The sequence below is a fragment of the Arabidopsis thaliana genome, chromosome 5, assembly GCF_000001735.4.
Source record: "Arabidopsis thaliana chromosome 5, partial sequence".
Taxonomy (NCBI): Eukaryota; Viridiplantae; Streptophyta; class Magnoliopsida; order Brassicales; family Brassicaceae; genus Arabidopsis; species Arabidopsis thaliana.
Window position 1 is genome coordinate 6,493,570 of NC_003076.8, and position 25,033 is coordinate 6,518,602.

At 37.6% G+C, this 25,033-nt stretch overlaps 7 protein-coding genes and 1 long non-coding RNA gene across 11 annotated transcripts; 5 read left to right on the plus strand and 3 right to left on the minus strand.

The window, feature by feature from the left end:
- Positions 1–256: 256 nt before the first annotated feature.
- On the plus strand, positions 257–1,824 carry AT5G19290 (alpha/beta-Hydrolases superfamily protein). The gene has a single exon (NM_121934.3). The coding sequence runs from the start codon at positions 544–546 to the stop codon at positions 1,534–1,536; it is 993 nt and encodes a 330-aa protein (NP_197430.1). The 5' UTR covers positions 257–543; the 3' UTR covers positions 1,537–1,824.
- A 40-nt stretch (positions 1,825–1,864) lies between these two features.
- AT5G19300 (methyltransferase C9orf114 protein) lies at positions 1,865–4,763 on the plus strand. The gene is made up of 11 exons (NM_121935.4): positions 1,865–2,383; positions 2,480–2,527; positions 2,654–2,824; positions 2,916–2,982; positions 3,206–3,270; positions 3,381–3,453; positions 3,601–3,719; positions 3,806–3,885; positions 3,991–4,060; positions 4,184–4,261; positions 4,353–4,763. The coding sequence occupies exons 1-11, from the start codon at positions 2,024–2,026 to the stop codon at positions 4,416–4,418; spliced, it is 1,197 nt and encodes a 398-aa protein (NP_197431.2). The 5' UTR covers positions 1,865–2,023; the 3' UTR covers positions 4,419–4,763.
- A 410-nt stretch (positions 4,764–5,173) lies between these two features.
- On the plus strand, positions 5,174–10,123 carry CHR23 (homeotic protein regulator). 2 transcript variants are annotated; one of them, NM_121936.3, is made up of 12 exons: positions 5,174–5,513; positions 5,693–5,849; positions 5,958–6,022; positions 6,116–6,304; positions 6,471–6,620; positions 6,762–7,142; positions 7,224–7,483; positions 7,562–7,777; positions 7,982–8,189; positions 8,283–8,436; positions 8,541–9,146; positions 9,232–10,123. In NM_121936.3, the coding sequence occupies exons 1-12, from the start codon at positions 5,337–5,339 to the stop codon at positions 9,861–9,863; spliced, it is 3,195 nt and encodes a 1,064-aa protein (NP_197432.2). In that variant the 5' UTR covers positions 5,174–5,336; the 3' UTR covers positions 9,864–10,123. The 2 variants fall into 2 exon arrangements, with proteins under 2 accessions (NP_197432.2, NP_001330405.1); NM_001343595.1 differs by lacking the exons at positions 5,174–5,513; positions 5,693–5,849; positions 5,958–6,022; positions 6,116–6,304 and having other exon boundaries at positions 6,447–6,620; positions 9,232–10,070.
- An 838-nt stretch (positions 10,124–10,961) lies between these two features.
- On the plus strand, positions 10,962–11,345 carry AT5G19315 (Defensin-like (DEFL) family protein). Its single transcript, NM_001036826.2, has 2 exons — positions 10,962–11,029; positions 11,150–11,345. Exons 1-2 carry the CDS (start codon positions 10,969–10,971, stop codon positions 11,329–11,331), a joined length of 243 nt encoding a protein of 80 aa, NP_001031903.1. The 5' UTR covers positions 10,962–10,968; the 3' UTR covers positions 11,332–11,345.
- Positions 11,346–11,522: 177 nt separating this feature from the next.
- Positions 11,523–14,076, minus strand: RANGAP2 (RAN GTPase activating protein 2). 2 transcript variants are annotated; one of them, NM_001343596.1, is made up of 3 exons: positions 13,959–14,076; positions 13,723–13,862; positions 11,523–13,405 (listed from the first exon to the last, which is right to left on the minus strand). In NM_001343596.1, the coding sequence occupies exon 3, from the start codon at positions 13,376–13,378 to the stop codon at positions 11,741–11,743; it is 1,638 nt and encodes a 545-aa protein (NP_001318597.1). In that variant the 5' UTR covers positions 13,379–13,405; positions 13,723–13,862; positions 13,959–14,076; the 3' UTR covers positions 11,523–11,740. The 2 variants fall into 2 exon arrangements, with proteins under 2 accessions (NP_001318597.1, NP_197433.1); NM_121937.5 differs by lacking the exon at positions 13,959–14,076 and having other exon boundaries at positions 11,527–13,405; positions 13,723–13,869.
- ARIA (ARM repeat protein interacting with ABF2) lies at positions 14,007–19,232 on the minus strand (the record flags this gene model as incomplete). Of its 2 annotated transcripts, NM_180521.3 has the most annotated exons (19): positions 18,880–19,232; positions 18,637–18,794; positions 18,272–18,444; positions 18,068–18,188; positions 17,926–18,000; positions 17,740–17,834; positions 17,498–17,573; positions 17,173–17,280; positions 16,623–16,751; positions 16,462–16,530; positions 16,253–16,312; positions 15,975–16,098; positions 15,711–15,850; positions 15,564–15,627; positions 15,403–15,482; positions 15,164–15,228; positions 14,927–15,044; positions 14,713–14,837; positions 14,007–14,625 (listed from the first exon to the last, which is right to left on the minus strand). In NM_180521.3, the coding sequence occupies exons 1-19, from the start codon at positions 19,130–19,132 to the stop codon at positions 14,526–14,528; spliced, it is 2,133 nt and encodes a 710-aa protein (NP_850852.1). In that variant the 5' UTR covers positions 19,133–19,232. The 2 variants fall into 2 exon arrangements, with proteins under 2 accessions (NP_850852.1, NP_197434.1); NM_121938.3 differs by lacking the exons at positions 14,007–14,625; positions 16,253–16,312 and having other exon boundaries at positions 14,731–14,877; positions 15,403–15,437; positions 16,017–16,098; positions 18,637–18,797; positions 18,880–19,190.
- A 2,290-nt stretch (positions 19,233–21,522) lies between these two features.
- On the minus strand, positions 21,523–23,128 carry AT5G19340 (uncharacterized protein). Its single transcript, NM_121939.3, has one exon. It carries the CDS (start codon positions 22,591–22,593, stop codon positions 21,802–21,804), a length of 792 nt encoding a protein of 263 aa, NP_197435.2. The 5' UTR covers positions 22,594–23,128; the 3' UTR covers positions 21,523–21,801.
- A 386-nt stretch (positions 23,129–23,514) lies between these two features.
- On the plus strand, positions 23,515–23,757 carry AT5G03075. The gene has a single exon (NR_142654.1). It is a non-coding gene; the product is annotated as an other RNA (long non-coding RNA).
- The last annotated feature ends 1,276 nt before the right edge of the window (positions 23,758–25,033 follow it).

Below are 25,033 nucleotides of genomic sequence, written 5' to 3' on the forward strand. Positions count from 1 at the left end.
GTTTTGTTCTTTTTACGATGTGTACGCAGGCACCAAAATAATACTATTTTGACTGTTGTTCGGTTAGAAGTAGAAAGAAAATCACAGATTTTGTAATAAAAATCTGCCTATTTTCGGAATGAACACGTATACAATTTTGACTGATATATATGGAATGAACCAAAATAGTCAACAGTCAAGAATTTCAAGAGATTTTGGGATTCTTTCCTCAAGTAATCTTACTACCTAATCTGAGTTTTGACTCAATAAATTTTAGTTTAACTTCCGTTTTAAAAATTGGAGTTGTTGTTCAACCTTTTGCATCGTACTAAAACAAATTAAGAAAAACAGAACCCCAAAAAGATTTGAAATTGAAAACAAAGCGGGCCCAAAAATCAGGAGTAGTTCGAGCGTCCACACTAAAAGCATGTGTCCCAACAACACCAGATCCTATCCTCTCAATTTATGAAACGTCATTAAATCCTCTCAACGGTTAACCAAACCCCACACCTCACATCCTTTTCTTTCCCCTTCTCTCAACCTTTTGGTGGAAAAAACCAGAAAATGGGGTTGCATCCAATTTCCGACGCCAATGAACACAATCCCTTCGGCTCTCTCACCGCCGACGAATTCTACGCCAAACATTCCGTTAGCCACTCCTCCGCTTTCATCACCAACCCTCGCGGTCTCAAACTCTTCACTCAATGGTGGTCACCACTCCCTCCAACTAAACCAATCGGTATCATCGCTGTCGTTCATGGCTTCACCGGCGAATCCAGTTGGTTCCTTCAGCTCACATCAATCCTCTTCGCTAAATCCGGTTTCATAACCTGCGCAATTGATCACCAAGGCCATGGATTCTCCGATGGACTCATCGCTCATATCCCTGACATCAATCCCGTCGTCGATGACTGTATCTCTTTCTTCGATGACTTCCGTAGCCGTCAAACACCGTCAGATCTGCCGTGTTTTCTCTACTCTGAATCCCTAGGCGGCGCGATTGCTCTCTACATCTCGCTTCGTCAGAGAGGTGTTTGGGATGGACTTATCCTCAACGGAGCTATGTGTGGAATCAGCGATAAATTCAAACCGCCGTGGCCGTTGGAGCATTTGCTATTCGTCGTCGCGAATCTTATCCCTACTTGGCGCGTTATCCCCACTCGCGGATCTATTCCCGATGTTTCGTTCAAGGAGCCGTGGAAGAGGAAGCTTGCCATGGCTAGCCCAAGGAGGACGGTGGCGAAACCACGGGCCGCTACTGCTTATGAGCTGATTCGTGTTTGTAAGGATCTGCAGGGGAGGTTTGAGGAAGTGGAGGTTCCGCTTCTGATTGTGCACGGCGGAGGTGATGTTGTATGCGACGTAGCGTGTGTTGAGGAGCTTCATCGGAGAGCGATTAGTGAGGATAAGACGATCAAGATCTACCCTGAGTTGTGGCATCAGATGATTGGGGAATCGGAGGAGAAAGTCGATCTGGTTTACGGTGATATGCTGAGCTGGCTCAAGAGTCGAGCTGAAAGGAAGGCACGCGCCGCCGTTGATGGAGGAGCAGCTTAGAGTCCCTTTTGAGTCTTTGGGTGTTGTATTGTAGTCCAATAGGACTGTGCCATCTGGCAAGAAACTATTTATGGTTTTACTGTTTCGTAATCGTAGCACATGGTTTACAGTTAAACCAATACCTTTGGGTATCATCAATAATATAAAAAATCGTTGACAAGAAGAGAAAAAAATATTTGAAAATTAATGTTTCAGATTCTCTACCAATTTCAGAAAATTTTCAAATAATGGTCAACCATCTGATAATGTCGTTGTTTTCTCCGTCAAGGGACAAGAGCTCAAATCATAAATGGTTCAAGTTACTCTGACATAGTCGTCTAGAACAAATGTCAAATGGTTCAAGTTATGTACTAAGAACGTAAGTTAACAGGCCGTAAAATAGGCCCAATAGATTAAGATAATTGAGGCCCATTAATCCAGTAAGAACCCAAAACCACATAAACCCTGCGAAATTGGCAGGCGGCTGCTGCACTCGCCGGCGGCAGAGATGGGGAAGAAGAACAAGAGAAGTCAAGACGAGTCTGAGCTCGAATTGGAGCCAGAGCTAACGAAAATAATCGATGGAGACTCTAAAAAGAAGAAAAATAAGAATAAGAAGAAGAGAAGCCATGAAGATACGGAGATAGAACCGGAGCAAAAGATGAGTCTCGACGGAGACTCGAAGGAGGAGAAGATAAAGAAGAAGAGGAAGAACAAGAACCAAGAGGAGGAGCCAGAGCTTGTGACGGAGAAAACGAAAGTCCAAGAGGAGGAAAAGGGAAATGTAGAAGAGGGTAGAGCCACTGTTAGCATAGCCATAGCTGGTTCAATCATCCACAACACTCAATCACTTGAGCTCGCCACACGCGTAATCTCTCTTTCTCTCTATCTCTCCCTTCGTTTCTCTGTTTTTCCATTCCCAGATAATTTAAAGTCCCCTTCTTCCATTTCTAACATTTCTCAGCTCGCCGGCCAAATTGCTCGTGCAGCTACAATTTTCCGAATCGACGAGGTATGTGATTCCTCTTCTTTCAATCCATAGAGCTTGTAAAACTTGTTCCTGTTGCATCAAAACCACTCAATGTTGAAAATTAATTGTGCTAAATTCTAAAGCTTTTTTTGTTTTTGTTTAAATCAGATCGTAGTGTTCGACAATAAGAGCAGCTCAGAAATCGAATCAGCTGCTACGAATGCTTCTGATAGCAATGAAAGTGGTGCCTCCTTTCTCGTTCGTATCTTGAAGTATCTAGAGACACCACAATATTTGAGGAAATCTCTCTTCCCCAAGCAAAATGATCTTAGATATGTGGTGTGTACTTGAGTCCTTTCTCTTCAAGTTTCTCACTTGTATTCATTCTTTTTCTTTAAAAGTGTGTTGTGACCAGATTTTGTTTGATTAGGGTATGTTGCCACCTCTTGATGCTCCTCACCATCTGCGTAAGCACGAGTGGGAACAATACCGTGAAGGTAATATAATTTCCACATGCATCTAATGAGATTGCTTTAAACCCGTGACTTCGCAATTGCTGATTACATCTTTAGAGATACCATATGAAATATCAAATGTCTTTTACAAGAAGCTGGTTTGGAGAAATATGAATAAAGCTGCTACCTTTCCTTGTTTTAGAAAGCTGTGATATTGTGTTTTTTGTTTTGTTTCACCTTTGTTTTGGAAATGATAATCTTTTAGGTGTGACACTGAGTGAAAAGGCTCCAAATTCTGAGGGTACATTGGTTGATGTGGGTTTAAGCAAGGTATCGTTACTTCCTCTCAGCTTGTTATATCTCAGTTGGCCTCCATTTTACCTGTTTGTTTTACACATTTTTTGCATGAGATTGACCTTTATTCGATGCTCGTGATGCAGAGTGTTGTTGTTGATCAAGTGCTGGGTCCAGGAATTAGAGTCACGGTAGCCATGGGAACTGACCACGATTTAGGTACTGATAATCTCTATTTTCTTTCAAGTTACCATATGCATATCTGTTTTCTTTCTTTAAATTTCTATTTAGATCATTTATATACGTTTCTCTAAGCTACCTACATCTACTTGTTGAGTTAATATATTTTGAATTTGGTTCATGTAGATTTGGTACGCCAGATTGTTCCACCCTCTAAGCCAAGGGAAGAAGCAGGAATGTATTGGGGATACAAAGTACGATATGCATCACAATTAAGTTCAGTATTCAAGGAATGCCCTTTCGAGGTAATAATAATGATACTCGTCTCCACATCCTTCTACAACTTAGATCATATTTCCTGCATAACCTTATTTCCTAATACCAAAAGCAGGGTGGTTACGATTATTTGATTGGTACCTCGGAGCACGGCCTGGTAATTAGTTCATCTGAGCTGAAAATACCAACATTTAGGTGATTCTCATTTCCCCTTAACATGGTATAAGTTTGTGTCTAAACACATTATTAGCCGTTTAAATTTGGGGGACTGACTCCAATGGTTATGGCTTGAAATCATAGGCACCTATTGATTGCATTTGGTGGACTTGCTGGGCTTGAAGAAAGTATTGAAGATGATAATCAGTATAAGGTAACCTCATATTCAGCTCTTTGTCTCTCACAGTGACTAAAAAGTTCTTAAAGATCTAAAGCTGTTTTGGTCTATACTACATGTGTTTGATATGGACACTAAGCAAAAGACTTTGTTTTACAGGGGAAAAACGTTCGAGATGTGTTTAATGTATACTTGAATACTTGTCCACATCAAGGTAGCCGAACCATTCGAGCAGAGGTATTCACAAACTTTTCTTATTAGTTGTGTTTTTTCCTTTTCTTATGTTCCGGGATGATTGAGCTGAGGACATTGTGTAATAAATATGCAGGAAGCGATGTTTATATCACTTCAGTACTTCCAGGAACCCATCAGCAGGGCAGTGAGAAGACTTTAAGCTTCGATAAAAAGAGTCAAAGAAGCTATTTTGTTCTCATAGATCTGAGGTTTGTCTGAAAAAGAGTGATGTAATGTAACTGTTTTAGAATTTGGACCAAGTGTTTATTCTTGTACTATCCCAATTTTGGGTTCTTACAATTTTCCTCCATTAGTGGCAGTGTGGCACACGAAGTGTACTCAATTTTTACACTGAGTAACAAATTTAAGAGGGGTGTATTTAATCTAGTATTTTAAGTGATTTGTGTAAAGTTCACAAATTATGTGTTATTCAATCATGGATTTTTAAAATTCTAATGAAATCTAGTGGTATTGAGCTAATGATTTAAAAATCTACCTTTAAATCTACTGTTATTGAAAACAATTTGTGAATTTCATTCTTATTAATTTTGAGAGGATTTTAGAAAATTTCTTTAGATAAAAATACAGAAATTCAAATCTCATAGTTTTAGATAGAACTTTAAAAAAGTTTTACAATAAATCACATTAACTTTTCTAAAATCATTAAAATTATATAAAAAATCTTGTTAGATCCGATACACCCTCTAATAATAATATCATTGCCAAGTATTGAAACTTACGTTTGTTATATAATGGGTATGTAGTTTACTAACAATTACGTGAAGTGGGCCGTTAATTTACAATATATTTAAAATTAAGCATAAACGCCCGGCCCAAAATAGAGAAGGGTAATATAGTAAAAGCGGAAAGAAAGGGGTTAAGACCCTCCTTATCCCTAATAGACCGGTGCGCGTGAGCGACTAAATAATCGTTCGTGATATCGATTTCTCTCCCGTCTCGTTTATCTTTCGGGGCTAAAAACTCGAAAGCAACAGCGATAGAGAGATTTGGAGAAAACAAAAATAATAAAAACGGAACGGCAACAGAAAATTAAATAATCTAATTAGAAACTCCCGCCATGGTGAAGCAGCTACAAGAGCAGGAGGAGAACGATCCCGTCGAGAAGACAAAGTCTCTGATCTCTGCTCTTAACTACCTTTCTCGCGACCTTCTCTTGCCTTCTCACCTTTACGCTTCCGTTTCTTCTATTTACCATGCCTCCGTCTCCGATCTCTCTCCTTCTCCGCCTCTTCGTGTAAGCTGTTTCTTCGATTTGCATGTTAGGATTTGTGGTTGTGAATCGAATTTTCTGGCTCTGTGCTTCTTCAACTCCTTCTCTAACCAATTCCTTGGAGTTTCCTTCTCGAATTCGATGAATCCGAATTCATTGATTTTTGTGATTTTTGGATGAAGTTATATGCTTGGATTTTGCAGGGAAATAGTTATACTCCCAATAGAGGTGATTTGATGAGCGAGTTCGAAGATGCACTTTTGCAACAGCGACTAAACTATGAATCAGGCTCTCGACTAGCCGAGTTAAAGGAAACTCGGTATAAGAATCGTATCCACAACCGATTATCTCAACTTGAAGGTGATTGCTGTTTGACTATGCTGCTTGTAATTTTTTGAAAAAGCCTATGGAGCCAATTATCCTGTGAGATGAATGCTTACTCTTGTGTTTTTTTTTAAAAAAAATCAGGATTACCTTCCAATAGAGGTGAAGATTTGCAGGAAAAATGCTTACTTGAGCTTTATGGTCTTAAGGTATGTGTGACACTAGCTGATCTTTTTTATTGTCAGACATTGTTTAAAATATGATTTCCTTGACACTGACACTGTCTCGTTTGTTTATGGCAGTTACAAGAACTACAATGCAGGGTTCGGGGTGAGGTGAGTGCGGAATACTGGCTGCGTTTGAATTGTGCAGATCCGGAGAGACAACTATATGATTGGGGCATGATGCGGTTGCCTCGCCGAATGTATGGGGTTGGAGATTCTTTTGTTATGGAAGCTGATGATCAGTTCAGGAACAAGCGTGATGCCGAGGTCATTTGCTTTCTAATCCAACGCAAAATTGCTTGCTCCCAGATTTTATATTTTTACCTATAGTGATGAAGTCTTTCTTCGAATGGAAACTGATGGCGTTTTGAGATGATAGGAACATCTCATATATGCTGATACTATTTGATGATTTTTTAAACTCTTTGTTCAGAGGTTATTACGGTTAGAAGAAGAGGAGAAGAATCTGATTGAAACGACACAGAGGAAATTCTTTGCAGAAGTACTCAATGCTGTTCGTGAATTCCAGTTGCAAATTCAGGCGTCTCATAGACGGTGTAAGCAAAGAAATGATGGTGTCCAGGTATGATATCTCTGCCCTTATGTTTTTCATTGCTCATTTTTCTTGTCATTGAACCCATGATATAATTGAGTTATGTATATCCTTAAACGTCATAAATATACAAAGTCTTACAAACAGAAATTATTGCCATCTATCTAACAGGCCTGGCATGGAAAGCAAAGGCAACGTGCCACCCGAGCTGAAAAACTAAGGATCATGGCCCTTAAATCTGATGATCAAGAGGAATACATGAAACTAGCAAAGGAAAGTAAGAACGAAAAACTAACCCTTTTTCTAGAGGAGACAAACAAAATCTTTGTTAGTTTGGGGGCTGCAGTCCAGCGTCAGAAAGATGCCAAACTTTCAGAAAACACCAAATTACTGAAAGGCTCAGAATCTGACTTATCTGATGTTGATGCTCCTGAGGATGTGCTTCCTGCCCAAGATATTGAGATCATTGACTCTGACAATAATGATGATTCTAATGACTTACTAGAAGGCGAGAGGCAGTTTAACTTGGCTATCCATTCCATACAAGAGAAGGTAACTATGATTGTTTTACAAGTATTTAATATGAGTACTGTTAAGTTTGTTTAAGTCAGCTATCAATGCTTTTTTTAACAGGTGACAAAGCAGCCATCCCTTCTACAAGGTGGGGAACTAAGATCCTATCAATTAGAAGGACTTCAATGGATGGTCTCTCTATACAACAATGACTATAATGGCATTTTAGCTGATGAAATGGGTTTAGGAAAGACTATCCAAACGATTGCACTGATTGCGTATCTTCTTGAGAGTAAAGATCTTCATGGGCCTCATCTAATATTGGCTCCAAAAGCTGTGCTACCAAATTGGGAAAATGAGTTTGCATTATGGGCACCCAGGTATGTTCCAATTTATTCTCCATTAATTACATTGATATGGAGTGTATGAACGTTGCTTCATTTTTGTCCATTTGACAGCATTTCCGCTTTTCTTTACGATGGATCAAAGGAGAAAAGAACTGAAATAAGAGCAAGAATAGCAGGAGGAAAATTTAATGTGTTGATAACCCACTACGATCTTATCATGAGAGATAAAGCATTTTTGAAGAAAATTGACTGGAACTACATGATTGTTGATGAAGGACATCGTCTGAAGAACCATGAATGTGCTCTCGCAAAGACTCTAGGAACTGGGTATGTTTCTGTATGTTACTCTGGTCTTTGAGTAGACTGTATCTAGTTTCTTAAAGATGTTTAGACATGCCTTTTTACGCATTAGCTTGATGAAGTCTGAAGTGAATGGTGTTAATTAGTTGTTACTCTGATTTATCTCTTAAAGATACTGTCACAAAGGAAATTTAAAGACATTTTGCTTACACTAATTTGTCCTGGATGCAGCTACCGGATTAAGCGCAGACTTCTATTAACTGGAACTCCCATACAGAACAGTCTGCAAGAACTATGGTCGCTGCTTAATTTTCTTCTTCCTCACATCTTTAACTCAATTCATAATTTCGAAGAATGGTTTAATACTCCATTCGCAGAATGTGGTAGTGCCAGTCTTACAGATGAAGAGGAGCTGTTGATTATTAACCGTCTGCATCATGTGGGTTTATTATGCACCTTTTTTTGGTTTAGACCCTTTTTCTTTTATAGAAAATGCGTTATGCATGATACTTGATGTTAATGTCACTTTCAGGTCATAAGGCCGTTTCTACTGAGAAGGAAAAAAAGTGAGGTTGAGAAATTCCTTCCTGGAAAGACACAAGTCATACTGAAGTGTGATATGTCGGCTTGGCAAAAATTGTATTACAAACAAGTTACAGACGTAGGCAGGGTCGGTCTTCATTCTGGTTTGTAGCTAAACTTGAACTTCCATTCTCTCCAAAATGCTTTCATCTTTCGGTAAAGAACATAAGTCAGGAAGTTAAATTGCTAATGGAGTCCTTATGTGCAGGCAATGGGAAATCAAAGAGTCTGCAGAATCTGACAATGCAATTAAGAAAGTGTTGTAACCATCCGTACCTATTCGTTGGAGCAGATTATAACATGTGTAAGAAGCCTGAGATTGTGAGAGCTTCAGGAAAATTCGAGTTACTTGATCGCCTCCTTCCAAAACTGAAGAAAGCTGGACATAGAATTCTGCTCTTTTCTCAAATGACTCGTCTCATTGACCTTCTCGAAATTTACTTGTCACTCAATGACTACATGTACCTCAGACTTGACGGTAGCACAAAGACAGACCAAAGAGGGATTTTACTGAAGCAATTCAACGAACCGGACTCTCCCTACTTTATGTTTCTTCTGAGCACACGTGCTGGTGGTCTTGGTTTGAACTTACAAACTGCAGACACTATAATTATATTTGACAGTGATTGGAATCCACAAATGGACCAGCAAGCAGAGGATCGTGCTCATCGGATAGGGCAGAAAAAGGAAGTGAGAGTTTTTGTTTTGGTTAGCATTGGATCCATTGAAGAAGTAATATTGGAGCGTGCAAAGCAAAAGATGGGCATCGATGCGAAAGTCATACAAGCAGGGCTCTTCAACACAACTTCTACTGGTAAAAAGTCTTCATATATATATATTCTTATCAACTAAAAACATGATTTGGAGACTACATGCTAATCTCTTTGAATCATCAACAGCTCAAGACAGGAGAGAGATGCTGGAAGAGATCATGAGCAAAGGAACAAGCTCACTGGGAGAAGATGTGCCAAGTGAGAGAGAGATTAACCGGCTCGCAGCTCGAACTGAGGAAGAGTTTTGGATGTTTGAACAAATGGACGAGGAAAGACGTAAAAAGGAGAACTACAAGACACGTCTCATGGAAGAGAAGGAAGTTCCCGAGTGGGCTTACACTTCAGAGACTCAAGAAGACAAGACTAACGCGAAAAACCATTTTGGTAGCCTCACGGGTAAACGGAAACGAAAAGAAGCAGTGTATAGCGACTCTTTAAGCGATTTGCAGTGGATGAAAGCGATGGAGAGTGAAGACGAAGATGCTTCCAAAGTCTCTCAGAAACGAAAGAGAACGGACACAAAGACAAGAATGAGTAATGGGTCAAAGGCAGAGGCTGTGTTGAGTGAAAGCGATGAGGAAAAAGAAGAAGAAGAAGAAGAAAGGAAGGAGGAGAGTGGGAAAGAGAGTGAAGAAGAAAATGAGAAGCCATTACATAGTTGGAAAACTAATAAGAAGAAACGGTCAAGATACCCTGTTATGACTTCTTCACCTAATTCTAGAGGTAAAGGTAGCTCAAAAGGAAGTAAACGAAACTGAGAATAAGGTTTCTACAAGTATTAGGCATTTGAGTTGGTCTACAAGTATTAAGCATCGAGCCATTTTCTCATAAATTTGTCTGTTTTTTTTATAATTCAAACCTTGTGAAAAATATATCTTTTTAGAATTCAGAGCTTAAAAAGATGAGAGGGGGAAATTGGAAAAAAAATATAGATATCGACCGTTGAATTTAATAGGGTGGTTATTAGTTCCTATTTTACAAGGAATTTTGATGATTTTAATAAAATTATAGAAAGTAAACAAATGAAATATTTTAAACTATTGCTTGCTAGAGGTTTTTTTAAAATCTTTTAGATTGGTTTTTCATAATCTTGTAGTTTTCCAACCAATCTCTCTATTTTGATGATATTTTTCATGACTTTATTTTGTAAAGAAAAATGTAAAAAAAAAACTATAAACTAATAACATAATAATTTAATTCATTAACAATCATAGATTCTTTTGTTTTAATTGAATAACACAAAACTTTTATTGACTATATAAAGTAGGAATCCAACAATTCCAGATTTATGAAGATTTTATACTACTATTTACAAATTTTAAACTAATAACACCAAACTTTAACATATTTTTAAAAAATCTTGATTAAATAACAACAGATTCTACATAACATTTTAAGTCACTAAAATTCTATTTAAATCACAAATACATAACACCCCCTAAGTTTTGTTTTTGGTAATTTGGCCTGATTTCTCAAGAATCAAGTCATTTGTTTTTCTTTCAAGTTACAAATGGACATCAAATCTTTTCTACCATCATCACAGCAACCTTTGCAAGTTTAGTTTTACAATACTTGGATCAAATACCCTAATATACTAGTATTGGTGATTTTGCAAATAGAATGACTGTTTAGATTGCCCTCAACATATATAACAAGAATTGTTTTGATCAACATGAACATGAATCTGGAAAAAGATAACTGATCTATAATTACCGGTGAAACAAAAGGAAATTTGATCCATTAAATCGGGAAATAGCATTAGGTATCTAAATTTATAATACGTTGGCAAAATAGGATAAATAGATGAAAGAGTACTCCACCAAAAAGAATTATGCTCATAGGGAGGAGAAGAGGATCAAGAAGATGACCACCACCATGAAAATAATGTCTTTTGCTATGCTACTTGTTCTTTTGTTCTCTATTGGTTAGTCTCTCACCATAAATTTTGATATTTTTGGGGATACAAAGATGTATTATATAAAAAGTTTTTGTTTGATCTTTACGTGAATCTTAAAGATGAAAAATTGTTGTTTGCATGTTATAGATGTCGTTGAAGGATCCGGAAGTTCGTTGTGCTGTAACACACATGCGAAATTTGGAGCTTGCAACACATACCAAGACAGAAAGAGATGCAACAAATGGTGTCTTGATGGATGTGATAATAAGAAAGGCGGTTTTTGCAAACGTTTTGCTGGTGGAGCAAAAAAATGCCATTGTTACTGTTAAAAAAAATATGTTTTTATGCTTGCGTTTGCAATCCTCGATTGCTTATTCTAACTAGTATTAAACTCAAAATCTTGTCTTCACTGTTGATTATATCTTTAGTATGTGAAATGGTCACTCCTGAAAACTTCTTTCACGTTAGTTTAAACTTTTCAAGTTAACAAAATTTGTTTAAAATCGTATCTAAACCAAAACGGTACCAAACCAAATAGAATATAAAATTGTTTTGCTCATAGGTATGACCTCAGAATAGCGATACAATCGTGTTTAAACAAAAAGGACCAATAAGCTATCGGCAAAAATAAAACTAACACCAATGTCTCAAATATGTTTTGGTCTTTGTAGCAGCAGCTAGAGTAATAATACTGGTACAAAACAAACAAAAACATTGAAAAGTACCAACATCACAGACTTAATCTTCCTGATTAACTTCAAGGTTCTTCAGCTTCGATTCCAGCTCACCATTCCCATTACCTTCGTTCTCTTCATCTTCTTCGTCTTCCTCATCATCATCATCTTCTTCTCCATCAGGATCATTCTCATCCAAAGCTCCAAGTAACTCTGGGGATTTCTTGAATATCTCTTTCAATTCTTCAATGCCTTCTTCTGATATGATGTTCCCGTCAATGTTCAACAGCTTGAAAGCTTCTTTCTTCACAACAACATGAGCCAAGGCTCGTGCTCCGGCTCTTCTTATGTAGTTGGTGCTCATATCGATGTATTGCAGTTTTGAGTGACCCTCTTCTATACAATTTGCAATCTGGACACATCCCTCATCTTTCAGCTCATTCTCAGACAAATTCAACTTGTTCAGATCTTGTTTTGCTGCAACACAGGCTGCGATAGCTGAAGCAGCTTCAACTGTTATGTCATTTCCTGCCATCTCTAGAACTTCAATGGGCGAAGCAGACTCCTTTAGAGCGTTTACTATGGCTATGGCACCTTCATCCTCTAGATTTAGATAACTCAAGTAAAGCTCAGTCATGTGTTTGAAGCTTGAAAGAGTTTTGCTCAAAGAAACTCCGGCTTCTGTGCCAAACATATTATCCCGCAGATCAAGTTTCTCCATATGAGTACAATGCTCAAGTGCTTCTGACAAGGCGATTCCCCCTTTTGAGCCGACTCTTGTGGAAGAACAACGGAAATTCTCCAGCAGTGGGGAACGCTTGACAACCTCTGCAATAGCGAGTGCCCCTTCATCTCCCGTCATGTTATTATGAAAATGAAGGACCCTCAAATTCTCTGTTGAAGGAATCAACTCGGAGACCGCTTGCGCAGCTTCCTTAGAGATACCATCATTCATCAAATACAGCTCTTCCAAAGAGCTCAGAGATTTTAAGAGTGCCCCAAACGCTCTAACACCCTTCTCACCCAATGCATTATCTGATAAGTTGAGAGACGAGAGAATACTACCTTGCAGTGCGTCAGAAAATATATTCATAACCTCAAGAGCTTCAAGCTCAGGTCGTCCAGCAACAAAGTCAGACAAGTCAACTTCCTTAAGCTGATCTTTCAAAGACGCCAAGATAGGCTCAGCGACACGAGCAGCTCCCAAGCCAAAACTCCTATTACTAAAGCATATCTTAGTGTAGGCATTGCCAGGTTCCTTCAAAGGTTTGAGAAGCTCCTCAGCTTCCTCAGCCTCAATGAAAGCCCGTTTACCTTTAGAAATATCGAAAAAAGTTTCGCGGGGAGACACAGAATCCTCAGAAATCAATTCTCTTGCCGCAACTTTAGCAACAGGTCCTTTCTTGAGAACTTCTAAGATAAGCTTACTGCATTCTTTGGCATAAAGCTGTACAGCTGAACCACCATCACCATCAGGCTCCCTCTCAAACTGTTGGTTAGCAGTGGAAAAAGCAATATCTTCGATCCTCTTAGCGTTCTCCGTAGCCTGGTCTTTGGTTAAGCTACCGTACTTCTCAGTGAAAATAGTCTTGGAAGAAAAATTGTTGGTTATACGCTCAATGAGAGCTTTTCTTGTAGGTAAACTCGGTGGCCAGAGTTTAATCGAAAATGCATGAGGTCGAGAATCAAGTATATCAGCCATTATCGCAAATCCAGAGTTTTAATATCACTGCAAAAACATACACACAAAAGTTAGAAATAATCAGAGGAGGCTCTATCGTAATCACTAATCACTTAGGAGGATTAACATTGAGCCCAAAGGAATAACTAATTGATAAATCAGAAAATGCTGTGACTAAATCAATAACAGAGATTAAGGAGAGTAATCTCGTAAAGATCGGAGATCCTATAAGTGGATAGTTTCGAGAAGAAGCATTAAATCACCAACTACGAGGAAGGAACATCGGTGCTTAATCACAGGGTAAAATCGGATCAGACAAATAATTATCCGTTTGCGATGAGAATAAACGGAAATGAAAAGCGTACCGGACCGATGAAGATTGTCTGAATCTCGGAGCTCTGAGACTCTCTCTGGCTGCAAAATCGAGTGTGTTTTTAGGGTTTCTCCTTCACCGGAGCTCTTTAAAACTCCCTCCTACGTTCGTTGAACCAAAAGTCTCTATAGACTAATTTAAAAAAAAAAAAAAAGAGAAAGGTTAATAATTCATCGTGACTTGAGTAATTAATCACTTTGGAAGAAAACGTAATTAATTAGAACCAACCTGGTAATTTTGAATCTTTCATGTTAAAGAAAACTCCTTTATGTGTAATGTAATTTTCAGTGGCTTGTGCTACAAAATACTTACAAGTTACAGTCTCTAATCATCAGTAATACTTTCGATTGATTCTTTATTTGTAAAACAAAAATGGGATATTATGTTCTGTGTTGAATCATCTCTTAATTATTCAGACATGAACTCACTGGTCACCACTACCAATATCAAATCGTTACAGCTACGCTTAGTCACAACCTACCCAAAGTATCTTTTCTCAACAGAGAGGATAGTTGGAGAGTGGATTTTGAATTGAATAGTGGAAGTTATACCACAATGGTATTTTTGGATACAAAGGGTAGCGATTTCATTCAAGACCGATTGTGATCAGAGGAGATTAATTAATACAATACAAAATGACCAAAACGAACCAAAAAGCACAGCAAATAACTAAGACAACCCAGTACAGGACGATAAAGACCTCTAATGGCGGCTCTTGATCTCTCTCTCTCTTTCTCTCTATATAATTCCTTGTCTACTTACCTCTAGTTAAGTGCAGTCTTCTTCTTCCGCATTCTACAACCTCAAGCTTTGCAGGTTTGTAGTAGACTTTGTTAGGGCTCTACAAAAGTACTCTCTTATCTCTGGTATTGTTCTCTGCACCAGCTCGTTCTGCCTGCATTTTCCATTCACTTTTGTTTCAGACTAATAGCAATAAAACAAATCTTAGTGGAGAGAGAGAGTGACATCTTGTTTATATTACCAAGGCATTGAACTCAGTTTATCGAAATGCTCCAGGATGAACATGATACAAGCTTGCCTCAGCGACATCGCATGGAATGCTTCTGATAGCTCGTACATGTCTCCTATACTTTCCAACGTAATATCCTTTCATATTCAAAGTAACCGTGTCAGATTTCGTTAAGTACTACGCAAACCACATCATCACTTTACATTGTGATATAATTCTGGCTCACCTGAGCAATTGTGTATTCACAGAGTCGTTTCAGGCCCTCCAAGAGATACTGATCCGCTGCTCTTAGAAGATCTTTTGATATCTCATTTGTTATGTCGACAGATCCAGTGTATATAAACCTGAAAATCATAATCCAAGGGAGTCAATTACGTGTATATGAAAAGTTCTCACAGACTTTTCGAAATTTCAATATCTCGAGTGAGTCAATCAAAAGCATGCAGAGGTTCATTCATCATACCTCATCATTAACTCAAACACCTCCCATTTGATATTTGGAATCTCAATATCTCTAGCGTCTTTTTCCTGTGATATAAACGAAACACAAACCGTGACACAATTCAGGTCTAATTTCCCCAAAAGATAATTGTATTCCTTTGATAAATAGCAGACCAGCATACATCCATACGTCATTGTCATCAAAATATCATTTACCCCACAAGAACATTATCGAAAAACCAAAATATTTAGTTCACTTACTCTGTAACCACCATCAAACATTGCACGAAATGCATCTGAGGATGCCAGCAGACAAATTCTGTGTGCATAGAATGTCCTTCCTGCAGTATGATTTTTCTGTTTTACATATGGACTTTGAAGCTAACTAGAGTTCCACAACTTCTGGATTTATATATGATTACCTTCGACTAGAAAGGTTACATCAGACAGCGTAGCATTATTTACATATTGCTCTCCGAGATAAACCTGTCACAAAAAGACATACAGAATACTGCATTGAGACTTCCACCCGTTACCTATAGGAGAACTGAAGCAGAAAGGAAACTCACCCTTTGTGTTGGAGAAGGAGGAGCAGCATCAACTGGAGAAAGTGCCATAGATTTATTTGCTAATTTGTACAACGCTGCTGCACCGTCAAGTTGCTGCTTAGTGTTTAAAGAACCAAGAAGACCGAGTAGCAACTCCAACCCTGTCAAAAGACAACTCAATATTAACTTTTTGGACAAAGAACATCTAAACTGGACGGTTAACGCATTAAACATAACGCATGCATCTCATTTAGCTCATGAAAATATAAAAAAACTGTCACATGCCGTTGTCATCTATGAATATGGTTCGTTGATCCTCGGGTGAACAGAGATGAGCAAGGGCAAGAGCAACTCGTCTTTGGATAGACTTCTCTGAAATGCGCATTAGGTACAACAGATGTCTCAGAACCTACAAAAGAAAATCAAAGCACAGAAATCTCAAAGGTTGAATAAAGAAATGCTAAACTTCAACAGAGCTTCAGAAACTCAACCAGGATAAAGCAGTTTTAGTCATCAAAGATGGAAAAAAAAAAAGAATTAAAGAAAAGTATAGTTTCACTTACTCTTCCATGAATCTTCTCCTCCAATCTCTTTAGTGTTTTGGAAACACAATCTTTAGTTGCCTAAAAAATCATGATATATTATAAACACCTTAAGGGGAAGAGTAAAAAAATACGATTAAAGCTGCTAAGAAACTTCAGTATCTAGCCAATAAAGGAGTATGACAATGTGGTTCTGTAAAGTAGAGGAAGAGTGGCAACGCCATACATACTTGAACAATAAACTCTCCATCCTGTAGCTTTTGGATACCTCCCACCCTGATAAAATCTGACACATTATCCTAGGGGAAGAAAAATGGATCAATAACCCATTTACCGACGTTTACCATCAAATTCTGCATAATGAATAAACCGAAAGTAGCATACAGCACACCTCATTATCGGCAAGGCCATAAAGAGCAAATGCAGCATTGTGTTGCAATGATCCATTTCTTGAATCGAGAAGCTTCAATAAAGGTCCTAAACCACCACTATGGGCAATACCAGCTTGATTGTGGGCATCCTGCAAGAAAGAGTATGCTAGAAATCAAAAGACACATCGGTTTTATTATTTAATATAACTCACTACTTAAAAGTTCCCCCTAATGAAAACAGATTTAGAAACACAATAAGAATACCCATCTTCCACAACCATGGAAGCCAGCTTTTTTAGCATCTATAAATTTAAAATCAAACCAATCTTGAAGTAACCAATAAGAAAACAGTTGACAATCAAGGCAACAGCAAATTATCCAGGATCACTAGGAATTATTTGAAAACACTAAGAAACAAAAGCTACAAATTAATAACAGTTGTGGTATCAAATGTTTGATCTGGAAGTAAGAAGAGGTAACATCTAAAGCGTGAAGTTACTATTTCACAACACTCAAATGGGAATGCGTACACTTTCATAACCGAACTACCAAAAGTTTTAAAAGAAGAACCTGTGCCAATCTACCCAGTGCAAAGGCCGACATTTCCTTCAACTGGACATCCGGGGACTGAAGCATCTCAATTAAAGGACGGACAGCACCCCTTTGCACAATGTGCACCTGCAAAGTTATAATTTGAGCATGAAGTGAAGAATGAACAAAACAAACCTATATAAATCAGGGAAAATGGTAGAATTAGTGAGAAATGGGAAGGTATGTTCTACAAATCAACAGAAACAAACAACTTATCACTTCGTATAACCAAACAAAAAAAGATATAAGGCTTTCGGGAATGGAAAAAGAGCTGAGGATAAAAAAACCTGGGATGAAATTGTACCTTACAATCAGAATCAGTTGAGGCAAACTGCCCAAGTAATAAAGCCGCCTCTCTTTGACTCTCAGGGCAACAGGAGCTGTAAAAGAAAAATTCAAGAAATCAAAAGAATGAACTTGGGGTTAACAGCGAAATAAAAACCTCAACAATAGAGAAGCTGGTAAGATTTCAGCTCTAGCCAAAGTCATAACAACTCTATGCTGAACCATCAACCATGTATATCAAAATGGTGAGGGTCCACATACCTAAGAAGACCAATGACAGGTTGCAACGCCCCGGCAGTAAGAACCTCTTTTTTAATGTGTGGAGACGAGTGTACTAGATTGCCTATAACTCCAACCTTAAAAAGCATGACTCAACTGGTTATTTCAACGTCAATCCCACATAGATAAATAAGTAGCAAAACAGTTGATTATAAAAAGATTCCTAACCGCTTCATAATGTATAGCAGCATCCTCTGATCCTAGCATTAGAATAAGTGTGGGAAGAGCATTGCATTCAACTATCTGCAAAGAAAATAATTATCATGCTCCGGCTAAATCTAAGTAGAAGCTGTAAGATAGCAATATTTACCTGATTCTTGTTATCATCATTTTTAAATGCAAGGGTTCTCAATGCCCCTGCTGCTGCTCTCTGGACCTTTGAATCAGAAAATTCAAGCAACTCCACGAGAGGTGGAATACCGCCTTCTACCCTGTTTGTCAAACTGGAAGTCAAGAGGATAGAGTTGTACTGAAAACAAATCTCGAAAGGAGAAAACCACTTAAATATGCTGACCTAACACGGGTCTTGATACTGCTGTTCTCATGAGCAAGATTGGTGATGGCATCAGCCGCTCTTCTGATAACACTATTCACAGCTCGAGAGCTAGAACCATCTTTGTTTCTCTTCAACAAATTCACTAAATGAGGTAAGGCACCTTTGTCTACTATCAGTTTCTGATACTCTGGCTGTTAAGAAATCAATTCCACAACACGATCACACAAACAATACATAATCCCCTCCGTGTATAAGAGTTCAATTACCAAAATTTTGCCTTAAAAAAAATTGATTTGGATCAACAAAACAAAAAAGGAAACTACTTTCTAACAAGCTAAACACACTATACAAGGAGCTGACATAGAGAAAATGAGGATCACAACCTTAATAGCAAGAAGACCAAGCGCAAAAGCGCTTCCCTTCTCAACTTCGTGTTCGTACGGCTTCTCAGCCAAGTCCCCGTCGTTGTATGGTGGCGCCTGTAGATGCGTCATAAGAGCTGGAACAGCACCTCCGTCGACAATCACGTTCACTAAATCCTCTGCTGAACATCAAAGGTCACTAGTCATGCAACAAAATATGAAGAAACCGGAGAAAAAGGAGTAAGATCGGAAGCTGATTTTCACCGTTTTTGGCTAGCTCAGCCAGAACTTGAGTGGCTCGCTTGGCAGCAGCGCGATCGGACTCTTGCCAAGAGAAGGCAGAGTTTAGTACCGAGACTTGAGCAGCAACCTCGCTAAGAAGCGCTTGGCCTCCGTCGGTGCTGACGGCAGAGATCTCTCGATCTTCTACGGCGGCGGCTCCTTCCTCTAGCTTCCGCTTCTGTCCTTTACGCTCCGGAAAACTCCGGCCTTCTCGCCTCTCCGGTTGTTGGTCCATCGTTCACAAAGTAAAAGACGATCCGAAGAAGAGGAGAGATCAGAGAAGAAGAAGAAGCAGCGTTTTGAAATCAATCTCAGGCACAAAAGAGATCAGGGGTATTTTCGTTATTTCATTCGACTCACAAATAAAAACCCTTTATTTTATTTTTATTTTGTATTTCTAGTTTAAATTGTAAGAAAAGAAAAAAACAAATTCGTACTTGGGATTAGAGTATTAGACATAAATGATCTTTCTTATTAATGTCCAAAGAATGTATAATTGAAACGTTTTTAATTTTTCGTTTACATTTTTGATTGTTTATATATTGAAATGTTTTTAGACAAATATATATATATATATATATATATATTGAAATGTTTTTCTAGCGACATAGTGCTAATTTGCGCTCCTCACTGGTGGTGCCGATTTGCTAACTTGGGCGTACCGGAACTGAAAAGATATTGTCCCACTCCCACCTCGAGGTTGTGCAGTTTTATTGCAACAACTAAAAACTTATTGTTGATGGTTTATAGTCATTATTAGTTGGTATCAATAATAATAAAAATAAGTAATAGTAAGGCTTTTGAACTTTTGGGTGGTCTGCCACAAAGGAGACGTGTTTGAAAGTGTGAATAAAAATATCAAAGAGAGAAGAAAGAACTATTTCTTTAATTTGAGAAGATAAAAGGAACTATTTCTTTATATATGGTGACCACATGAAATCAAAACTTCGGAGGCACGAGCATGCTTTGAACAAACAAAGGGGAAAAAAAAAAGCGAGAACAAACGATAAAGTGGAAGAAAATAAAAGGTTTATTCATAGAATCATAGCTCATTATGATATATGGAATTCAGCAGCATATCTCTTTTTGTGCCTCTCTCAAGAGCAATAGAGCATGTATCTTATTATTTGTGTTTGTAAAAATGTGATTGATTCACTATGAGATCATAAGAAATAATTATTGTGAGGTCTAAAGTGGGCAAATGCCTAGGTAGTGATGTGTGTGATGCTATGTAGTGATGTGTGAAGCTAGCTGGTATCCATATATACATTTTTTTCTTATAAAAGTATCAATATATAATGATATACATGTTACTTGCAATTTTTTTATTTTATTTTACATTTCACATAAATAATATATTTGTTTTGTAACCCAATCAAGATGATATAATGTGGAGTGTCCAATAGAAGATTTTCGAAAATAATGGGCCTGATCATGAGCCAGGTCTCGTTGCTGGGCCATATAGGCATGAAATTCCCACGTCAGCCGCAATGGAATTAACGGAGAGAGAAAAGGTCAAAGGACCTCTCTTTGACTCGCTCTTCGTTTTTGATCTCCGGCCGGACCAGAGGGTCAACACCTTCTGCTCTCTGACCTTACCTAAACCCTGAACCTTCTCCGAATCACATGCCAGACCATTGAGATTGTTATATACTTATATATGTTTGTTTCCTGTGTTTTAGAATCATACAAAACTATAGTCTAACCGGGCCAAGTTCCAAGCAATCTTCTTGAGAAACCAAGACTTGATCTTAGCTAAGTCACAAAACTTCCTAGTGGGTTTCACCCATCCGATAAGAGTTATATTATATCTCACCTTAACGTTGAACTACGAACAAAGACATTAGTCGTTCCAAATTGCTTAAACAAGAACAGTAAAATTCTTTTTTCACATGACACAACATGATTTAAGTTTTTGCTTCTTTTATAGCATGTGTGTGAAGTTAGATATCTTAAGTTACATTCGTCACAAACTGGTAGATGGCGAGTGGTTTCGCTCTGCTTCATGTTGGTCTAGGCCAATAATCCTTTCAAGTGAGAAACTGTATCTCATCGTTCCGCTTGACTACATGTAGACATTTTAAGTGGCAAGAAAACTCGTATTTCTATAGACTCGGAGTTAGTGTAGGTTTCATCTTAAGATGAGTACAAAGAAAAAGAAAATAGTGATCCCAGGCTAAGACAGTGTATAGACTCGTTTATAGTGTTTTTGTTTGTCCATCCATTCTTTGCTGTATTTTTTAGTGTAGTGAAAGAAGACAGCGTGGCATTATCATGATTGAAGTCATATACAGATCTAACGAATACGTCAAAGATTGATTTCACTTTTTTACAGAATTAGACATGATGAATTTTGATGTCAGGGATTAGTTTGAATGTTGGGTTCAAAACGTTAGGCCAGAGAGAGTTACAGAAGTGGACCCTGTCTTATAAACGTTGAGCCAAAGTTACTTGGTGGATTTTTGCTGAGAGAAAAAGGATCTAAACAAAACATCTGAAACTTGCATGTGCACATCATTCATTATCAATACACTATTTGCTCTTTCGTTATCTTTGGCATTTACTCTTTTGTCGCTCTCTCAAACTAACAAATCATCTAAAGTGTAAACCAAAGATTTGATCTTTCTAATAAACCCAAACCTTTGAAAACTTTAGGCTTAGATACTGACAGAGATACACAACAAAGAACAAGACTTTCGAATCCAAATACATAATGAAAAAGCATAAAAATGGATGTGTTCAATGATGAAATTTCTTATTGTTTTCGGGTATGAAAATGCCCATCACATTTACACTGTCACACCTCAGATCTCAATCACAAAGATCCATCTAATCACAAAAACCCAACCAAAGGATAAACAGATATATAAGTCACAAAAAGATAAACAGATATGTTGATCAAGTTCATCTCTCAACTCTGTTTTTCTGGAGCCTTAGAGGAAACAGAGGAGGCAATCGAGAAGAGGACTTAGACGGAGTACAAACAGGAACATGAATCATTGGTCTTATCCTCATAGTCACAGATCTCGTTCTCTCTAACCCTTTCTTACCTCTCTTCCCTTCCTTCTCTCTCTCCTCCTTCTTCACCGCATCGCCAATCGAACTCGAAGAAGACGATGTCGAGCTTGAAGAAGAAGACGGCGAGAGAGACGATACCCTCGTTGAAGCCGTCGTAGTCGTGGTAGTCCTCTGTTTCTTCAGCCGCAAAAGCTCTTTCCACAGCACAGTACATTTTGGTGGACGTGGAGAAGGGTCGTCGTCAAGAAACCAGCTTCCTCTGTTGTTGTTGTTGTTGTTGTTGTTGTTATTATTCTCTTGCTCCTTGTTATGAACAAAACCCTCCTCGTTCACTACTTTATGATCTTCTTCTTCTTGTTGGACTTCGACTTTTGGTTTCAATGTAACGTTTTTAAGCTTCTCTGAATGCTTAACCTGCCAGAAAGGAAGTAACTTTCCTTCGGAGAACAACTCGTCAGCGCTAAGCATCGTTGCATTTTCCGACAGAAACTCAAAGTCTCCGGCTTTCACTGAGCTCTTGTCTTTTTCTTCTCTACCCACAATGAGATTCATCACAGGGTTGATACAGATGAAATCTCCGTCGCTATCTGATGATGACAAATCCGCTGAGAAGGAAATGCGAGGCCCTGTCGTCGACGGTTCAGCCTCAGCCATTGTCGCCGTTTCTGCTGATACCATGATCGTACTATGTAACAATGGAGCTAGTTATGAAGTTACAAACAAAGCAACGTGTATAGAGCAAGTGGACTTTGTGAGAGAGAAGTGAAGATGAGGTTATAACATTTATATAAAGGACAGAGAGAGAGAGAGAGAAGGGATGAAGTAAGAAGACCACATGGACACGTTGAGAAGGAGACAAATTACAGAGATGTAAGAAGAGAAGAAGGAAGGAACCTATGGAAGATGAAGAAAGATTTAGATAATGAACATGCATTATGCATATAAAATATTATTCACATCGATCGGGAGATGCGTTGGATAAATAGTAAGAATATCGAATATTTATTTTGTTTTTTCAATGATTAAGTCTGCTTAATTATTTGAATAATGTAGATGTGGATTTGAAAGAGGGATCAAGGGAGGTTTGACTGAAGATTAAGGAGGAAAAATTGAACAGTGAACACATGTACTCACATGACCTTGGTGTCTTTGCCATGTGAGAACAAGTACAACTCCTAAATACGAGATACATATAATATCTCATCTATATTTGTGTTCTTCTTCGTACAAATATTTACCATTGGGCATATCAAAATTTTAGTTTTACCATTAGGTTAAATACTTTTTACAGTAAATCATTGGAAGATTATTAGAAAAGAATTTTGTCTCTATAATCATTAACTTGGTAAATACTCATTTTCTCATCTTTTCAATATTAAAGTCATTTTAAGTTTTTTTACACAATATAACATATTTAAAGATATGTTGTATATGTTGTTAATAAATTATATAAAATAATACTTTATTACACTAAAAACTGCGTAACTTTATATTTGATCAGAAATGAAACATATACGTAATTAATTTTATGAATTGTAAATACATCAACTTGATTAAAAAATACACATAACTTGGATAATTTTTCTTTCCGGACTTTTGTCTTCTTCATTTTCAGATTAGCCAACTGTCTGTCGGATAAGACGAGATAGCCACCTATTATTTGATTCACGTTCTTTTGGCTTCTGCTTATGAATAGTCGAATACAAATGTGATATGTTTATTATTTGTAACAAAAATGGGTATTTCGATCAGCTTAATAAACATACATGGTGATTACTCGATATTAACTTGGAGACACTTTTGAGCAGCGGTTTTATTGGTGTTGGACCACTCCTTTCTTTGTTTTGGTGCAGAATTATCATTGCCAAATTAAATACAAAAAATATTATTACGATTACATAAACACATCCCCTTTTAAAGTGCCAATATGCTTCATTTGTTTAGTTTTTTCTTTTGTTTTCTTTTTTTCTGCAACAGTGCAAATATTAAATGCTGTCGTCGAGAAGAGTGGGAGAGAGACAGCGATGTTACCAAAGATCTTAACATTACTAAACACATGTCACTGTTTATCATTAACTGTCCATTACCATGCAATGCAAAACACAAAATTCCAGTCTATCCTATATAACTTTTCAATAGTATTTGTTTCCACTAATCAATCATTAACCACATTACTTATATATTAACTCATCACTACATCAAATTCGTCAATAGTATCTTTCAAGTTGTATGATATACATATACAGAAAAACAAGAATCATGGTGTTCAAGAAAATTCAATAATTGTAAGTAGTAACTAGAGAGGTCCCCAAAATGATTTTATATCATTGCATTTCGCTGTGCTTGTGTTTATATAAACATCAAGGATTCAAGATGGTCAAGGAAAAAATGAAGAGACCCCCAAAATCAAATGAGGACTTCATTATTGGTTATGATTAAAAACATACAAGTGAATATTTTAGTTTGTAATGTATAAGAGAAACAAAGTGTAGAAGTTTTGACTTTGACCACATTATTAGAATCTTTATTCACGTATGAACCGATTCTCAATGCAAAGAAGCACATGTATCCATCCACTTAGAGCCAAACAAATGCATACGTGGTTAATGTTGTTGAACTTCTACTCTACGTATATGATTAATTTGTACGACCATCATCATCATTAATATCTTCTCGAAAAAACCCAAACAAAATCTAGAAGCTTATGTATTGTCATGCACATTTTATGTTTAACTACAAGAATGTCACTGTTTTGGTTTGACAGTGACCATAAGGTTCAATAAATATGCAAAAAAGGCACCAGAATCACTGTCTGAGATTTTGGTGCGTGCATGAAATGGAGCAAGGTATCAAATCCATTTTTTGTTTTAGAGATGGTTAACGATTTTTTTTGTATAAATGTTGTGCAAATCCACAATAGCCGAACCAACCTTCATGTTATGTACTAGCTAGTTTGGACTAGTTTTGCCCTGTCTCATAGTCATCATGGCTTCACTACAACATAAACCCTATCCAAGATAATGTTTTCACTCAAACAACTTGATAGTCACATACTCACATTCATTCCAAGAAAACGATGTGTAACAAATCGCTAAAAACAATATGTTTTGTCATCACA

Bases quoted from the DNA above. Each gene is read 5' to 3' on its own strand.
- AT5G19290 (NM_121934.3), top strand. From the start codon at position 544: ATGGGGTTGCATCCAATTTCCGACGCCAATGAACACAATCCCTTCGGC.
- AT5G19300 (NM_121935.4), top strand. From the start codon at position 2,024: ATGGGGAAGAAGAACAAGAGAAGTCAAGACGAGTCTGAGCTCGAATTG. The intron at 2,528-2,653 runs GTATGTGATTCC...TGTTTAAATCAG, and splicing joins CAATTTTCCGAATCGACGAG to ATCGTAGTGTTCGACAATAA. The intron at 4,061-4,183 runs GTAACCTCATAT...TTTGTTTTACAG, and splicing joins AAGATGATAATCAGTATAAG to GGGAAAAACGTTCGAGATGT.
- CHR23 (NM_121936.3), top strand. From the start codon at position 5,337: ATGGTGAAGCAGCTACAAGAGCAGGAGGAGAACGATCCCGTCGAGAAG. The intron at 5,514-5,692 runs GTAAGCTGTTTC...TGGATTTTGCAG, and splicing joins CTCCTTCTCCGCCTCTTCGT to GGAAATAGTTATACTCCCAA. The intron at 7,143-7,223 runs GTAACTATGATT...TTTTTTTAACAG, and splicing joins TCCATTCCATACAAGAGAAG to GTGACAAAGCAGCCATCCCT.
- AT5G19315 (NM_001036826.2), top strand. From the start codon at position 10,969: ATGACCACCACCATGAAAATAATGTCTTTTGCTATGCTACTTGTTCTT. The intron at 11,030-11,149 runs GTTAGTCTCTCA...TGCATGTTATAG, and splicing joins TGTTCTTTTGTTCTCTATTG to ATGTCGTTGAAGGATCCGGA.
- RANGAP2 (NM_001343596.1), bottom strand. From the start codon at position 13,378: ATGGCTGATATACTTGATTCTCGACCTCATGCATTTTCGATTAAACTC.
- AT5G19340 (NM_121939.3), bottom strand. From the start codon at position 22,593: ATGGTATCAGCAGAAACGGCGACAATGGCTGAGGCTGAACCGTCGACG.